Raw genomic sequence first — 18,853 nt, forward strand, 5'->3', positions numbered from 1 at the left:
GGGAGCTTTACTGCGGCTGTATTTTCTCTTCCGAAAGGAACTGTTAAATCGGGAACCAGACACCGTGGGAAATCCATTTTTTTTGTCTGCAGCTTTATCTAGGATGTCATCTAGACCTTTGCCGAACAAGAAGTCCCCCTCACAAGGGATTGAGCACAGTTTAGACTTTGACTGCACATCTCCTGGCCAGCTCTTGAGCCATAGCGCCCTACGGGCTGCATTAGAGAGGTTTGCAGACCGGGCAGCCAGCCTAACTGAATCTGCCGATGCATCTGCCAGGAATGCAGCCGCTCCCTGCACAAGAGGAAGGTCTGATAGAATTTTCTCCCTGGACACATTCCCCCTGATCTGGTCTTCCAATTGTTGAAGCCAGATCATCATAGATCTAGCAGTGCAGGTCGCTGCTACTGCCGGTTTAAGGGCCCCTGCTGACGACTCCCAGGTTTGCTTAAGGAAGGACTCCGCTTTTTTATCCAGCGGGTCTTTTAAGGCTCCTAAATCCTCAAAGGGCAGAGTGGATTTTTTTGAAGATTTTGAAATGGCCACGTCAATCTTAGGGGTTTTGTCCCATTTAGCCGCATCCTCATCCTCAAAGGGGTACCTCCGCTTGGAGGATGACGGCAGCTGACCCTTCCTCTCCGGTTTCTTCCATTCCCTTTCTATCAGAGATTTAATCCTGTCATTGACCGGGAATGAGCGTCTCCTCCTTTGGTCTAAGCCCCCGAACATAACATCCTGGACTGTTCTGGGCACTTTGGTATCGGTAATACCCATAGTCCCTCTGACGGCTTTAACTAGTCTCTCAGTATTATCAACCGAAAAACAAGGTCTGCCCCCCCCATCATCATCCGAAGACTCCGATGACGATGAGGAGTGATTAGAGGAGGAAGGCAGTTCTCTCGTAAAACGGGACTCCACTGATTCCTCTGATTCTGAAGAAACTAGTTTTCGCTTCTTCTTTTTGAGTGAGGTTAAGCCTCTTAAGGACTCTCTGACCTCTGTCTGGATTAGATCCTTTAATTCTAAAGAAAACCTGGGGGACTCCTCTGCAATGGTTTTCTGAATACAGTCCGAGCATAGGTTTTTGGCATAGGAGGTGGGAAGACCGATTTTGCATAAAGCACACTCCCTGTTTTTACTTTTAGCACTACACTTCTTCGCCTCCTGCCCCAAGAAATAAAAGGAGAAGAAGGAGGAAAAGAGAGAGAGAGAGAAGAGCACATTATTCAAGGTGAGACTTTCACGAAGATCACTCACCACACTGCCGTTCAGACTAGGGTACCGGAGGCGGTGGTTGCCATTCACATGAGGGCTCCCATCTGGCGGAGGTGGACTGACGAAGTCTTTTCTGACCAGTCTTGCCGGAACTCGTACGCCCCTCACTGCTGTGACTTTGTCGATGGGAAGATTCCCGTTCCATTTGTTTGAGCTGCTTGCGCTGCTTTGATGGCTGTGGCTGCTGCTGTACTTCCTGTGGCGGTGACAGCTGCTGCCCAGGTGACTGCGGTTCCTCATCCATCATGGCGGGGATGCAGACACCGCCATCCTGATTGCTCCCCATCCTTAAAAGCAGTAGGGCTCCACCTCCTTTAGGCTCCTCCCCTTCCGGCAGCGTGCTCATCTCAAATCTCTTTTTCTTTTTTTTTTTTTTTAAATTTTAGCCAGCTGGCGCGCTACCCGCAGATCCACCTGCCTCTGCGCGTGCGCAGCCCAGCGGCACCCGGCGCGCTTGCAGCGGGATGACAGCTTCCCACCCGCGCATGCCCGGTTTCCGGTGCACTCTGTGATAGGGCGCGTCAGCACCCCGCGCGTGCGCAGCCCGGACTTCCGGCGCGCTCCGTCACAGGGTGCCACGCGACCCCCACGTGCGCAGCCCGGAAGACCTGCCGGCCGGCGCGCTCAGTTCTTCTTTGCGAGGCGCAGACCCGGCCGCAGGCCCCGGCGCACGCGGGGAGGAAGCCAAAAAAAAAACAGCACCTCCTCCCCACACGCAGACCCGGGCAGCAGCCAGACGGGCTGGGAACAGGGACCATCTGCTGCTTCCACGGCCTCCAGGCCGCACCGTCCATAATCCAGGTACGTGAGGTACCACCTGGTGAGGCTCCCATCAGGGACAGGAGCCAAAAAAACAGATGCGGAGGAGAGGTACCGCCTTTTTATTCAGTAGGTTCCTGTCCTTGGTGGGCGGATACCCTCTCTCAGGTGGTGCTGTCATGGGAGAAGGGGAAAAAACACTGTTTGGGCGTACGGCAGGGCTCGGAAGGGAAGGAGCGCCATTTGACTTTTTGAAGGTAAAATTTGCTTGAATAATTAGCGGACGCCATGTTGCGTTTGGGGAGCCCCTGAGGTGCCTAAACAGTGGAAACCCTCCACAAGTGACACCATTTTGGAAACTAGACCCCTCAGGGAACTTATCTAGATGTGTGGTGAGCACCCTGAGCCTTCAAGTCCTTTACAGAAGTTTATAACATGGAGCCATGAAAATAAAAAAATCAAATTTTTATTTTCCATAAAAATGATGTTTTAGCCCCATTTTTTTTATTTTCACAAGGGTAAGAGGAGAAAATGGACCCCAAAAACTATTGTGCAATTTCTCCTGAGTACGCCAATACCCCATATGTGGGGAAAATACAGTGTTTGGGCGCACAGCAGAGTTCAGAAGGAAAGGAGCACTGTGTAACTTTTTGAACGCAAAATTGGCTGGAATTGAGAGCGGACGCCATGTCGCGTTTGGAGAGCCGCTGATGTGCCTAAATAGTGGAAACCCCCCACACGTGACCCCATTTTGGAAACTACACCCCTCAAGGATTTTATCAAGGGGTATAGTGAACATTTTGAACCCAGAGGTACGAAACAGAATTTGATAACATTAGGTCATCATAATGAATAAGTTGTCATTAGTCTTGAGCGCAAGTGCTCGCTACTTGAGTTTGCATCGGGTACTCGGGTATGTACCATGTATCACGGGTGCTCAAGTGACATGCTCGAGTCCCCGCCCACAAGTTTCACAGTTATTAGACACCCAAAACAACACATGCGGGGATCGCTCGTGCATGGCAGTCAATCCCCACTAGGTTTTTTCGGCTGCGAAGCATATGGGACAGAGACTCGAGCACCCGCGATACTCAATGCATACCCGAGCACCCGATGCAAACTCAAGTAGCGAGCACTTGCGCTCAACACTAGTTACCATATCGTCATTTTTTTTTTTTTTTTACTTTTGAAAAAAATCCCAACCCTAACCCTAGCCCAACCCCAGAGTTTATTTTTTACGCCATTCCTCGTGCGGTATAAGTGATTAGATTACTTTATTCTTCGGGTCGGTGCGATTACAGCGATACCAGAATCATATGGGGTTTTTATGATTGACAGCTGTCACACACTAAAAGACGCATATTTTTGTAAAATCTAGTTTTTGCATCACCATATTTTGAGAGCTATAATTTTTCCATATTTTGTCTGACAGTCATGTGACGGCTTGTTTTTTGTGGAATGAGCTGACGTTTTTATTGGTGCCATTTTCAGGCACGTGACCTTTTCTGATTGCTTTCTATTCCGATTTTTGCGAGGCAGAATAAACAAAAACCAACAATTCAGGAATAGTTTTTTGTTTTTATTCTGCTCCGCGTGTGGTAAAATTGATAAGGTAGCTTTATTCTTCGGGTCAGTACATTTACAGCGGCACCACATTTATATAGTTTTTATGTTTTGGCGCTTTTACATAATAAAAGCTATTTTATAGAAAAAAATATTTTTGCATCGCTTTATTCTGAGAGCTATAACTTTTTATTTTTTCGGCTGATAGAGCCGTATAGCGGCTTGCTTTTTTGCGGGACGAGATGACATTTTCAGCGGTACAATTTTTATTTATATTCGACTTTTTGATCGCGTGTTATTTCATTTTTTGTTTGGCGGTATGATGATAAAGCATTGTTTTTTGCTACGTTTATTTTTTTTTTTTACTGTGTTCACTGAAAGGGTTAACTAGTGGGACAATTTTATAGGTCAGGTTGTTCCGGACGCGGCAATACCAAATATGTGTACTCTTATTGTTTTTTTTTCATAATATTTATTGATGGGTACATTATATTTATTTTTAGTGAATTATTATTATTTTTTTTTTTTTATATTTTTAAAAAATGTATTTTTTTTTTTTTTTTTTTTTTTCACTTTGACATTTTTTTTTATTTTTATTCTTTGTCCCACTATGGGACGTTCACTTTTTTTTATTCTGATCGCCTACATAGCACAGGAATGTAGCACCATCCCTGTGCTATACAGGCTGTCAGCGCTGCACAGGGAGAAGATAGTTTGGTCATGCGCAGTGCATGACCAGACTATCTTACTGCTGTCTGGTGACCCGGATGTTGTCATGACGACATCTTGTCGTCACGGCAACATCCGGGAAGCCGCGGCAGACAGCGCTGGAGGCCAGAAGAGCAGGTGAGTATTGCGATCACCTCCCCTTGCCACCGCAATGCTGCGATCGACTTCAATTGCAGCGTTGCGGGGGTTAATGTGCCGGGAGCGGTGCGGGACCGCTCCCAGCACATAGTACTGGGTGTCAGCTGTGACAATCAGCTGACACCCGGCAGCGATCGCGCCCGCACAGCCTGTGTGTGGGCGCGATCGCAAAGATGTACTAATACGTATCAGGCTCTTAAAGCCCAGGGTACAGATACGTATTAATACGTCTTGGGCTTTAAAGGGGTTAATGTTAATGATTATGGCTTACAGCCAATGAAAACACAAAAGTCATTATCTCAGTAAATTAGAATAATTCACAGCGTGCTGTATCCAAGCAGATTAATGGAAAGTTGAGTGAAAGGGAAAAAAATGTGGTAAAAAACAAAGCCAGAAGAGTCTTACCTGGGCCAAGGAGAAAAAGACCTGGACCTGATGCTCAGTAGTCCAAGGTGTTGTTTTCAGATGAAAGTAAATTTCGCATTTCATTTGGAAATCAAGGTCCCAGAGTCTGGAGGAAGAGTGGAGAGGCCACAATCCAAGCTGCTTGAGGTCTAGTGTGAAGTTTCCACAATCAGTGATGGTTTGGGGAGCCATGTCATCGGCTGGTGTAGGTCCACTGTGTTTTATCAAGACCAAAGTCAGCGCAGCCGTCTACCAGGAAATTTTAGAGCACTTCATGCTCCCTTCTGCCGACAAGGTTTTTGGAGAAGGAAATATCATTCTCCAGCAGGACTGGGCACCTGTCCACACTGCCAAAAGTACCAATACCTGGTTTACACACAACAGTATCACTGTGCTTGACTGGCCAGCAAACTCGCCTGACCTTGTCAAGAGGAAGATGAGAGACACCAGACGCAACAATGCAGACGAGCTGAAGGCTGCTATCAAAGCAACCTGGGCTTCCATAACACCTCAGCAGTGCCACAGGCTGATCGCCTCCATGCCACGCTGCATTGATGCAGTAATTGATGCAAAAGGAGCCCGACCAAGTATTGAGTGCATTTACTGAACATACATTTCAGTAGGCCAACATTTTGGATTTTTATAACAGCTTGAAAAATGTTTTTAAGCATTCTAATTTACTGAGATAATGACTTTTGTGTTTTCATTGGCTGTAAGCCATAATCATCAACATTAACAGAAATAAACACTTGAAATAGATCACTCTGTTTGTAATGACCATCATATATGAGTTTCAATTTTTGTATTGAAAAACTGAAATAATTATATCATCAAAAAGTTAATTTAAGTGAGAAGCACTTGTATGTGCTTTAGTTTTTTTTTTGTTTTTTTTAAATTGTTTTTATCATTTACTTTACATACAAATGATCGAGAAAAAATTAAACAACTGATTGCTTTGGTACATATCAAATGTCCAAGACATTAACCCCTTATCGACATCCGTCATACATTTACAACCCCTGGCAAAAATTATGGAATCACCGGGCTCGGAGGATGTTCATTCAGTTGTTTGATGTTGTTGAAAAAAAAGCAGATCACAGACATGGCACAAAACTAAAGTCATTTCAAATGGCAACTTTAGGGCTTTAAGAAACACTAAAAGAAATCAAGAATAAAAATGTGGTACTCAGTAAGGGTCATTTTTTTCAGACCAAGCATAGGGAAAAAATTATGGAATCACTCAATTCTGTGGAAAAAATTATGGAATCACCCTGTAAATTTTAATTTCCAAAACTAACACCTGCATCAAATTAGATCTGCATCTAAAAAGGAGTGATCACACCTTGGAGAGCTGTTGCACCAAGTGGACTGACATGAATCATGGCTCCATGGTACAGTGCAAGTATATAGCCGATATATGGAGCAGGCTCACAGTCTGAGCCGGACCCATAACGGGTAGATAACTGATGTGCCAAACAGTCAGGAACTGCCTCTTTTAGATTTAAAAATCTGGGGAAAAACCCAAACATTCGAATCAACCCCTTTTACAAAGATAATAAAAAAAAAAAGAACATAGTATTGCCATGACCATAAAAGTCCGATCAAAATATAACCCGATCTATAAACATCACAAACAGAAATAAATGAAAAATGCCAAAAAGGCTTGTTTTTTAGCCACTGTAATGCCACAAAAAATGCAATAAGAAGCTATAAAAATGTCATATCTATGCCCAAATGGTATAAATAAAAATGTTGCCTTGCCCGGCAAAACATTAACCCTCACACAGCTCCATCAACCCCATTATGAAAACTGGATAAGTTTGGCATCGCCTCAATCGGACTGATGAGAATCATATTGCCAGGTCACTTTACCACATAATGTATGCTGTAGAAACAGTCCCCCCCCCCAAATATAAAGTCAGTATTGCTAGTTATTTATCCCCCCCCCTCCAATTTTGCAGTAATTTTTTTCCAGTACACTAGGAGGTAAAATCAAAGTGTCATTCAAAAGTATAACTCATCCCACAAAAAAACAAGCCTTCATACATCTATGGACAGAAAGAGGAAAAAAAAAAGTTATGGCTCCTGGAAGAAGGGGAGGGGAAAAAAAATGAAAACGCAAAAACAGAAATTGGCCATATCAGCAAGGGGTTAACTAGCATTTGCACGGTTGTTTCCCCCTCTTTACATTACATGTATAATACTTTAGCAGTCTGCAGAATGTTAATCAGCAGACATCAGAGTGAAGCCCACCTCTGCACTGTCAACAAATGAAGACGCTTCCTCACACGGGGGCTCCTTGTGACTTTTCTCTTCACCCAACAAAGAGGATATTAAATGGTCAGCAATAATTTGCACCTGTATTAAGAACAAACAGGAAATAAAAAAACCTGTATAAAAGTTTATCATTTTAAAGCGAAGACTTCATCATTTGTGTTTTAAGGCACCTGTCAGTTTGGTCTTGTCACGTGCTGTTTTTTTGCACCAAATTCTTCAAAATAAATTTATATATATATAAAATAATAATATGTACAGTACAAACCAAAAGTTTGAACACACCTTCTCATTTAATTAACAAAAAAGTGTGAAACAACTGAAAATATGTCTTATATTCTAGGTTCTTCAAAGCAGCCACCTTTTGTTTTGATGACTGCTTTGCACACTCTTGGCATTCTCTTGATGAGCTTCAAGAGGTAGTCACCGGAAATGGTTTTCACTTCACAGGTGTGCCCTGTCAGGTTTAATAAGTGGGATTTCTTGCCTTATAAATGGGTTGGGACCATCAGTTGTGTTGTGCAGAAGTCTGGTGGATACACAGCTGATAGTCCTACTGAATAGACTGTTAGAATTTGTATTATGGCAAGAAAAAAGCAGCCAAGTAAAGAAAAACGAGTGGCCATCATTACTTTAAGAAATGAAGGTCAGTCAGCGCGAAAAATTGGGAAAACTTTGAAAGTGTCCCCAAGTGCAGTTGCAAAAACCATCAAGCGCTACAAAGAAACTGACTCACATGAGGACTGCCCCAGGAAAGGAAGACCAAGAGTCACCTCTGCTTCTGAGGATAAGTTTATCCGAGTCACCAGCCTCAGAAATCGCAGGTTAACAGCAGCTCAGATTAGAGACCAGGTCAATGCCACACAGAGTTCTAGCAGCAGACACATCTCTACAACAACTGTTAAGAAGAGACTTTGTGCAGCAGGCCTTCATGGCAAAATAGCTGCTAGGAAACCACTGCTAAGGACAGGCAACAAGCAGAAGAGACTTGTTTGGGCTAAAGAACACAAGGAATGGACATTAGACCAGTGGAAATCTGTGCTTTGGTCTGATGAGTCCAAATTTGAGATGTTTGGCTCCAACCACCGTGTCTTTGTGTGACGCAGAAAAGGTGAATGGATGGACTCTACATGCCTGGTTCCCACCGTGAAGCATGGAGGAGGAGGTGTGATGGTGTGGGGGTGCTTTGCTGGTGACACTGTTGGGGATTTATTCAAAATTGAAGGCATACTGAACCAGCATGGCTACAACAGCATCTTGCAGTGGCATGCTATTCCATCCGGTTTGCGTTTAGTTGGACCATCATTTATTTTTCAACAGGACAATGACCCCAAACACACCTCCAGGCTGTGTAAGGGCTATTTGACCAAGGAGAGTGATGGGGTGCTACGCCAGATGACTTGGCCTCCACAGTCACCAGACCTGAACCCAATCGAGATGGTTTGGGATGAGCTGGACAGCAGAGTGAATGCAAAAGGGCCAACAAGTGCTAAGCATCTCTGGGAACTCCTTCAAGATTGTTGGAAGACCATTTCCGGTGACTACCTCTTGAAGCTCATCAAGAGAATGCCAAGAGTGTGCAAAGCAGTCATCAAAGCAAAAGGTGGCTACTTTTAAGAACCTAGAATATACAGTAAGACATATTTTCAGTTGTTTCACACTTTTTTGTTAAGTATATAATTCCACATGTGTTAATTCATAGTTTTGATGCCTTCAGTGTGAATGTACAATTTTCATAGTCATGAAAATACAGGAAAATTTTTGAATGAGAAGGTGTGTCCAAACTTTTGGTCTGTACACACACTATATCATATATATATATATATATATATATATATATATATACACACACACATACTGCTCAAAAAAATGAAGGGAACACAAACAGAATATAACTCCAAGTAAATCAAACTTCTGTGAAATCAAACTGTCCACTTAGGAGGCAACACTGATTGACAATCAATTTCACATACTATTGTGCAAATGGAATAGACAATAGATGGAAATTATTGGTAATTATCAAGACACGCTCAATAAAGGAGTGGTTCTGCAGGTGGGGACCACAGACCACATCTCAGTGCCAATGCTTTCTGGCTGATGTTTTGGTCACTTTTGAACGCTGGTTGTGATTTCACACTTGTGGTAGCATGAGACGGACTCTACAACCCACAGAAGTTGCTCAGGTAGTGCAGCTCACCCAGGATGGCACATCAATGCGAGCTGTGGCAAGAAGGTTTGCTGTGTCTGTCAGTGTAGTGTCCAGAGGCAGGAAGCGCTACCAGGAGACGTGGAGGAGGCCATAGAAGGGCAACAACCCAGCAACAGGACCGCTACCTCCGCCTTTGTGCAAGGAGGAACAGGAGGAGCACTGGCAGAGCCCTGCAAAATGACCTCCAACAGACTACAAATGTGCATGTGTCTGCACAAATGGTTAGAAACAGACTTCATGAGGGTGGTATGAGGGCCCGAGGTCCACAGATGGGGGTTGTGCTCACAGCCCAACACAGTGCAGGACGCTTGACATTTGCCACAGAACACCAGGATTGGCAAAGTCGCCACTGGCGCCCTGTGCTCTTCACAGATGAAAGCAGGTTCACACTGAGCACATGTGACAGACGGGACAGAGTCTGGAGACGCCGTGGAGAGCGATCTACTGCCTGCAACATCCTTCAGCATAACCGGTTTGGCAGTGGATCAGTAATGGTGTGGGGTAGCATTTCTTTGGAGAGCAGCACAGCCCTCCATGTGCTCTCCAGAGGTAGCCTGACTGCCATTAGGTACCGAGATGAGATCCTCAGATGCCTTGTGAGACCATTTGCTTGTGCAGTTGGCCCTGGGTTCCTCCTAATGCAGGACAATGCCAGTCCTCATGTGGCTGGAGTGTGTCAGCAGTTCCTGCAAGATGAAGGCATTGAAGCTATGGACTGGCTCGCCCATTCCCCAGACCTGAATCCGATTGAGCACATCTGGGACATCATGTCTCGCTCCATCCACCAACGTCATGTTGCACCACAGACTGTCCAGGAGTTGGCGGATGCTTTAGTCCAGGTCTGGGAGGAGATCCCACAGGAGACCATCCGCAACCTCATCAGGAGCATGCCCAGGCGTTGTAGGGAGGTCATACAGGCACGTGGAGGCCACACACAATACTGAGCCTCATTTTGACTTGTTTTAAGGACATTACATCAAAGTTGGATCAGCCTGTAGTGTGTTTTTCCACTTTAATTTTGGGGGTGACTCCAAATCCAGGCCTCCATTGGTTAATAAATTTGATTTCCATTGATGATTTTTGTGTGATTTTGTTGTCAGCACATTCAACTTTGTACAGAACAAAGTATTCAATGAGAATATTTCATTCACTCAGATCTAGGATGTGTTATTTGAGTGTTCCCTTTATTTTTCTGAGCAGTGGATATACACACATATACATTTCTGCTTCTATGTTTGTAAAAAAGGTAAGACTGTTAATGAATTTATCGTATCAAAAAGTCACTAAGAGATAGACACGCCAAAAAAACTACTGATAATGCAATGATGAATTGGGCCTTAAAATCACTGCAGATTTAGATGCATCTATTTAGGACAAAACAAGGAATGTATAAAAGAATCATGAGATGTAAAAGCATTTTTCACTCCTTTATATAAAAGGGGTCATCGTCTTTTAATGTTTAACATTCTAAAGGCTCTGGGAGGCAAAAAACAAACAAAAAAAAAACTTTTACATTGTCTCTTTCTAATCTTTGTTGATCGGCTGCACAGGTGACATCATGTCAAAAGCGCTGAAGTCAATCATTGAGCTTAGCTGCTTGTGTCGTCTACATCTGGGGGGCTGCTGAGCTCAGAGATATGGCTGTAGAATGTTCAACATAATGGCACTGGAGCAGAAGTGGAAAAGTAGTGCTGGGTATTGGGAGGATGAGTAAGAACTCTGTTTGTGAGTTTGTTTTTTTTGCCTCCTTGAACCATAGGACCAATAATCCTTCTAAGATTCTTCTAGCTTTAGGACAACAACAAAAAAAAACTGCAACATATTGCATTGTGTAAACCTGGCTTAATGCATTCTCAATCAATAATGGAAGCCAAGACATTGCAGAGTACAACAAATATATGGTCTGAAATCTTACTTTCCACCTGGTGAAGTCTTTGAGTGAATTTGGTCCATACTTTACATGATTCCCCACAGATTTTAGAAATTCCTTGCTGATAGATTTGATCATTGCTGGAGTCGGCTCATTGTGCATTTTGTCCTTGTAGTTCTTTTCCCAGTATGATTTAACCTACAGAACAAAGATGCTGATGAAAGAGTTTTACATTACATGGTAAATGATCATGATGAAATAACCGTTCTGAGACTGCTTCTTTGCTTTGTACATACACTTCATACAATGTGTGAGCGCAGGTATAGGGGCCATTATCTGCTTAATAGGAGACTGTAGATAAATAATAACCAGTATCACCGTGTGTACTCACCCTGCTGCTCAGCTCCCTGTGGTTCACAAACCTAACATGATTAGCGAGGGATGTGATATCTTTATTATTCAGCCTCCGGAGCTTAGGGAGAAGACAGCAAACTTTGTAATTGTCGCTAACCTGAGAGAACAAAGAGAAGAAGGTGAATTTCTTCAGTAATCCTTGTGCCTACTGACTGCAAACACAATGTGACGCGACTACTAACCGTCAGGTAGAGATTCTCCTCATACATAACCTCTTCCAGACTGCGAAACTGCTGTAAAACGGTAACATCTTCAACCTGATTGTCACTGAAGTTTAGGACTTTGAGCTTGGGGAGACTCAGCTTTCTTGGGAGATCAGACAGATTGTTTTGGGAGATATCTAGTGATTCAAGATTTAGCATTTGGGAGAAGAGTTGAGAATCAATGTCCTTTGTTTCCAGTTGCATTTTCGATAAACTGTACAAAATAGGAATTAGATATTGATCCTGAATTAAAAGACATATTTATAATAAATTGCATATAGACACACAGTAACCAATTTAAAGATAACGGCAGCGTCTCACAGGCAGGGCCCATTCTCTGCATTATAGTGCATTCAGACGCCCGTATAAATCAGTCCAAGATCAGACCACAATGCACAGACTGGCCAGGGGTCTCCCGACACAAGCGTAACAGCTTCACATCCATGCATTGTGGTCTGATTAGTGATGAGCGTAAGTGCTCATTACTGGAGTTTGTCTAGGGTGTTTAGGTATGCACCGAGTATCGTGGGTGCTTGAGTGACACGTTTGAGTCACTGCTCCGCATGTTTTGCGCCTGTTATACAACCATAAAACACGTGGGGATTGTCTGACAAACACGGGGAAATCCTCTCATATTTTGTTGCTGTCTAACAGCTGCAAAACATGCAGAAGCGGGGACCTGAACATGTCATTCGAGCACCCGCGATACTCGGTGCATACCCAAGCACCCTAGACAAACTCCAGTAAAGAGCACTTGCGCTCAAAACTACGTCCGATCTCTGACAGATTTATATGGACATCAGTATGGCTCCACACATTTGCATTTCACAATCTGTGCATCTGTCTTATGGTGGGGGTTATGCAGCTGGGACCCCAACTAACCACAAATGAAAACATAGGGTTCCCTTTTCCCCTCCTTGAATGGACACCCACGTACAGTACCGCGTCATTCCAAGTCTACGAAACCTACTGATAACGAATACAGCACTTTATATCTTTCACTCCCACAGACTTTGAAAGGAGTGGAGGCGAGCATGGGTGAGCGCCACTTCATTCAAACAGGAGAAAGGGGGACCCTTTTTTTGCGATCAGAGGAGGTATCTGGGATCAGACACTTACATGTCCAAAAAGGACACTATTTTGGCATAGGTCAGCTAAATAAGGCCAAATAAATACCCTTCCTATTTGTGCTAGAAGCTTTCCCAATGCATGTGCCGGACATAGGGCAATTAAAAAATTACTAGTAATGGTAGTTATTTACACAAAAATGCACATAGTTATATAAATGCACATACTTCAGGGTCTTTACATTCTTCAGATGGTTTGATTTTGGGAGGCCTTTCTTCAGTAGGATGTCTTTTGTTAGCTTGGTCATTATGGAAGCCTGAGAGTATTCGTAAAAAAAAAAAATTCTCTGGACCTTTAATAAAAATTAAACTAATGTTAGTTAGGCACATTAAGGCTATAGAGATATCTATCTATGGTAAATTAACTTAAGGAATTGAATGACAACCAGTATCTTCTATGACAGACGATGAGCTTTGGCTGACATCGCTGCAATCTTCGAGTCTGGCCAACAATCATCTAATGTGTATGTCCAGTTTGCAGACTGTATGCTTCCCGGTACCCCCCCTTAGGGCCCAATTCCCACCTAACTGTAATATATGGCTTCAATAAGCTGAGTATTAATAGGTTAAATGGAACCTGACAGCTGATTCATGCTGCATAAACCACCGGCATCGTGCATCACAGACCAGCTGGGTTACTGCAACAGTTTCCGTTTTACTTGGAAAGGCCGCAGCGTTTCAGATGACAAACTGATGGTCAATGACTGTGTCTTGGAAGATTAGTCCAAGGCTGGTCCCATCTGATGGAGCTCTGCAGCCACCGATGGGCTGCAGCGCTCACGTGACAATACCTGCTGAGCACCGGGAGACAGCACCATCATCACTGAAACAGCATCAGTGCGGGAGGTATGTGTTTTGGGTTTTTTTTATTATATGGAGGACTCAGCATAGGGACCAAATCCAATTTTTAAATTCTGATCAGTGTCACTTTATGTGGCAATCACTCTGGAACGCTTCAACATATCCCAGTGATTCTGAGACTTATCTCACGACACATTGGCCAAATTCATCAAGATTGGTGTTGTTCACCGGTCCCGATTAGGAGGCATGCTGGAGTCAGAGGCAACCCATTCATTAAAAGGTGTACTCCGCCACAAATCCTATTCCACTCACTGATTGGAGTAACATTTTTGGTACAACGTATACCATAGCTCACCATGATCATTGTGGTTTATCCTGATAAAGCATGAATACTTCAAAGCGTGTTGACCAATAAAAACCAAACCTAAACTTTCTTGGTCTCCGATTGTATGTTGGACCTTTGACAGCTCAGATTTACATCCACTTTCCCACTAAGTTTGCATCTTGTTACTTGTGGAGAATCTGCAGCAGCCCATTTCAACAAGCTAATACAGGGACTGTGACAGTCACAACCCCTCCAGGTGAGCCCAATCTGTTTTCATTTAATCTTTTTAAACCTGATAAGACCCTATTCCGCTCGCGGTCGTTCTGACTTTTACGTCACTCATAGCTCATCATGAATTATTCAATTGGACATGATCCTGCCACAGCTCCCTGCGTTTGGGTGGAGCTACCGAAACTGGAGTGAAAATGCAAAAAGTTGCAACATTTTTGGGGCAACCTTGTGGTGCACAAAAATTTAGCGATTTTTCAAATTTCTGGCATAAACACTTTAATTAATTGGGGCCATCATACTTTGTGTTAGTGGTAAATTGAGGTCAATAGGTTTTATTTGTAAAAATATCATAAATTTGACAAATTTAAAAAAATTTGCAATTTTCATACTCTGAATGTGTATAACCTTAAACCAGATAGATATACCCAAAAAGTTAATAAAATTACATTGCCCATATGTCTACTTTACATCAGTGTCATTTTTCAAATGTCTATATTTTGCTAGAATGCTAAAAGGGTTAAAAGTTTAAAAAGCAGTTTTTATTTTTTTCTAGCAAATTTACAAAACTTTTAAACTCATTATTTTTATTTTTTTTAGGCACCTATTTAGTTTTGAACTATACATTGGAAAACTCCCAAAACGAATAGGATTTTAAAAACAGCCCCCTCTATGTATTCAGAAGTGCCGTCGGGAAGTTTGTTAAGTTCTGTAAAGCACCTGAAGGGTTAACACAAAAGAGAATGAAAAATTACCTCTTTTTCACTAAAATGTCGCTAATAATCTAACAGGTCACCATAGCTGGCAGACCAAGAGGCCATTACTTGGCCTCCATTTTCCATGGTAACTATCAGGACCGCTTCTTTTTTTTTTAAATGTCTTTACTGACAAATTATGGAAGCCTGAAACCATTAAAAAAACTGCACATATGCACAGCAAGTAGTTTTGACAGTTCTGTGCATATGTTCATTCTTTTTTTTAGTTATTTTTTTTTTTTTACTGCTTTTTCAGGAATGTTCCAAGCAGAATCTGCCTGAAAAAGATGTTGGGGCACATAGCCTTATTTTCTAATTCTTCAGGATACTAAAAAAAGACATATCAGTAGCTATTAAGGAATAAAAAATAATCTCACCCGACGAACGAGCGTTTTGCTTGTTCAACAGGTGATTGTCAGCATGTTTACACTGAACGTTTACTGTACAATTGATGGAGTCATTATTGCGTTATTTTTACTGTATATATACAAAGTGTCTGCTTCTAATCCTTTTAGCTTAAAGGGGTTGTTCAGGTTTGTCACAAAAGTCTATAGTCACTCTATGTGACTGCAGACTCGTGAATCCTCACTGTGCGCACTGTTAGGATTCTCCGTTGCTGGTGGCGAGACCATGGTGGTCATGTGCCCACAATTATGTTATTTGCACACTTCTGGCCACATTCTGACAGGACGTGCGCGGCCTCACTCACATTCACTTGTATTGTGCAATGCCGCACACGTCTAGATGGAATGTGGTCGGGAGTGAGAATATCACATACTTGCAGTCTAATGACTGCCCACTCCCGGAGAACCCTGATGATATTGACTGGAGACTTTTGTGTCAAACCTATATACCAGTGAACACATATTAGAGTGTGTTTAGACAATGTTTTTTTTTTTTTTGCAGAGTTTTTTTCCCCGCATTAAGGCTGTGTGCCCACGTAGCGTTTTTCAAGCGTTTTTGATGCGGAATTTCCGCAGCGGAAACGCTTGTAAAACGCTTGGTAACCCGCACCCCATGGTCCCCAATGGGATTCCGCAAGTTCTATGCACATGCTGCGGATTTTTCCGCAGCGTTTATGCTGCGTTCAAAAATCCGCAGCATGTCAATTAATTTTGCGTTTCCGCAAGCAGAATTGCCATAGTCCAATGCATAAAAAACGCAAGGCAATTCCGCATGTGGAAAACGCGTGATAAACGCGCGAAAAACGCGCGATAAACGCGTGCGGAATTCCGCATGCGTTTTTCCGGGAGAGGACTTGCATTTATGCAGCAGAAATTTTCTGCTTCATAAATGCAACGTGGGCACATAGCCTTAAAGTGCATAATGTTGGCAGGAAAACATTACATATCTTTTTAAAATGTTTTTTATGTACTCAATCAATAAAAAAATAGCAAAAATGCATAAAGATTGACATGATGAGGTTTTTAAAAAAAACACATACTGCAGCTCAAAAAACCACTTATTTTACTATTGTAAAATGACTACAGTGTTCTGCACCAAAATGTGCTGAAAAAAATGCAGCAAAGAAGCTACATGTGATCAAGCCCTTACAAATCGTCTGTTTCGAGACGTCATCAGGTTACAGTCCATATGCGGTTTGCAGACACATACTGATTGTCTTCTCATCCACCTTCCGTTGTTTTATTGAAAGAATAAGGCTGAGTTCACACGATGCGTTTTTCATGCGTTTCCGCGGCGTTTTTGCAGTTGCGTAAACGCCGCGGAAACGCATGAAAAACGCATGGTAGAAGGGCAGCAATGTTCCCCAATGGAAATCCGCATGTGCTGTGCCCATGATGCGGATTTTTCCGCAGCGTAAACGCTGCGGTCAAAAATCCGCAGCATGTCAATTAATTTTGCGGAAACGCTGCTCTTTTGCCGCCATTGACTTGCATTAGACCGCATGGAATCCGCATCACTGTATATGTTGATGCGCTTTTCATGCGGTCTAATGTGCGGATGGTACCCGGGTGTGGATGAGAGGACTCTCATCCAGACCCAGGTACCATTAAAAAAAAAAGAATAAAATAAAAAATATATATATTCTCACCTTCTGACGGCCAGCGCTGCGTCCTGCCGGCTTCCCGGGCACTTCGCGGTTGAATGAAGAAGGACCTTCGCTGACGTCAGAGTCATGTGACGGGTCACGTGACGCTGACGTCGGAAGGTCCTAAAGTCTTCACTGCCGGTAGCCGGGACCGATGAAGCAGGACACCGGGGGCCATCAGAGGGTAAAGTATAGATTTATTTTTTATTTTTTGACATTCACACACTATATAAATCCATGCCAGTTGCATGGATTTATATAGTGTGAAGTTGACAAGCACTTTCCAAGTGATGCTAAAATCGCTTGGGAAGCGCTTGTCAACCCGCATGCGGAAATGAAAGTGAAGACCGCTTCATTTCCGCATGTCCCTGGCAGGAAACCGCATGTACAATCCGAGAGAGATGCAGAAACGCTCAGGAAAAAATCCTGAGCATTTCTGCATCGTGTGCACATACCCTAACAGTTTAAATTACACACTGCTGGGCCTCTTTCAGACGTCCGATATTTTTGTACGAGTGCTAACCGTGGTTTTAATGGATAGCACTCCTATTTGTGATAGTCTATGGGGCCATTAACATGTTCGTGATTTTTCACGAGCCAAGGGACCTGCGGAAAATTGCAGAGACATGTCCAATTTTCATCTGAAGGTCGTGTCAAAATCTGCAATGCAGGTCTATGGGTCCATAAAGAAGAAAAAAAAAAAAGAAAGAAAAATCGGGCCGCAGCTGGATGACAGAGTGTAGTCTGATTATCACGGACTGTCAGAAAGGAGGCGCTGAATAACTTTCTTTTTTTTCTCCACGTATGAGAAAAATTGATGACACTCGGACGGCACTGATTAGAATAAGGGCAGGTGCAGACAAGTGTATTTCGGTCCAAGTCTGATCTGACAAAACATCAGATCGCACTCAGACCAATGTTATTCTATGGGGCCGTGCACATACAGTGCCTACAAGTAGTATTCAACCCCCTGCAGATTTAGCTGGTTTGATAAGATGCAAATAAGTTAGAGCCTTCAAACTGCAAACGAGAGTAGGTTTTATGAACAGAAGCATAAATCTTACAAACCAAAAAGTTATGTTGCTCAGTTGAATTTTATTAAATTTTAAACATAAAAGTGTGGGTCAATTATTATACAACCCCTATGTTTAATATTTTGTGGAATAACCCTTGTTTGCAATTACAGCTAATAATCGTCTTTTATAAGACCTGATCAGGCCGGCACAGGTCTGTGGAGTTATCTTGGCCCACTCCTCCATGCAGATCTTCTCCAAGTTATCTAGGTTCTTTGGGTGTCTCATGTGGACTTTATTCTTGAGCTCCTTCCACAAGTTTTCAATTGGGTTAAGGTCAGGAGACTGACTAGGCCACTCCAACACCTTGACTTTTTCCCTATTGAACCAGGCCTTGGTTTTCTTGGCTGTGTGCTTTGGATCGTTGTCTTGTTGGAAGATGAAATTACGACCCATCTTAAGATCCTTGATGGAGGAGCGGAGGTTCTTGGCCAAAATCTCCAGGTAGGCCGTGCTATCCATCTTCCCATGGATGCGGACCAGATGGCCAGGCCCCTTGGCAGAGAAACAGCCCCACAGCATGATGCTGCCACCACCATGCTTGACTGTAGGGATGGTATTCTTGGGGTCGTATGCAGTGCCATCCAGTCTCCAATCGTCACTTGTGTGGTTGGCACCAAAGATCTCGATCTTGGTCTCATCAGACCATAGAACC

At 43.1% G+C, this 18,853-nt stretch overlaps 1 protein-coding gene across 2 annotated transcripts in view; it reads right to left on the reverse strand.

Moving 5' to 3' along the window:
- LRWD1 (leucine rich repeats and WD repeat domain containing 1) overlaps positions 1-18,853 on the reverse strand; it is a 53,746-nt gene that overhangs the window by 33,097 nt on the left and 1,796 nt on the right. The window contains exons 2-6 of one of the 2 annotated variants that reach the window (XM_073667754.1): positions 13,135-13,259; positions 11,819-12,053; positions 11,614-11,733; positions 11,268-11,420; positions 7,123-7,227 (exon numbers count right to left, since the gene is read on the reverse strand). In XM_073667754.1, coding sequence (XP_073523855.1) covers positions 7,123-7,227; positions 11,268-11,420; positions 11,614-11,733; positions 11,819-12,053; positions 13,135-13,214 — 693 coding nt within the window. In that variant the 5' untranslated portion in view covers positions 13,215-13,259. Of the gene's footprint in view, positions 1-7,122; positions 7,228-11,267; positions 11,421-11,613; positions 11,734-11,818; positions 12,054-13,134; positions 13,261-18,853 lie in introns of those variants that run through there. The other variant, XM_073667755.1, reaches the window with a different exon arrangement.

Source organism: Phyllobates terribilis, unplaced genomic scaffold, assembly GCF_046119375.1.
Source record: "Phyllobates terribilis strain yellow unplaced genomic scaffold, ASM4611937v1 Scaffold_2__4_contigs__length_985480577, whole genome shotgun sequence".
NCBI lineage: Eukaryota > Metazoa > Chordata > Amphibia > Anura > Dendrobatidae > Phyllobates > Phyllobates terribilis.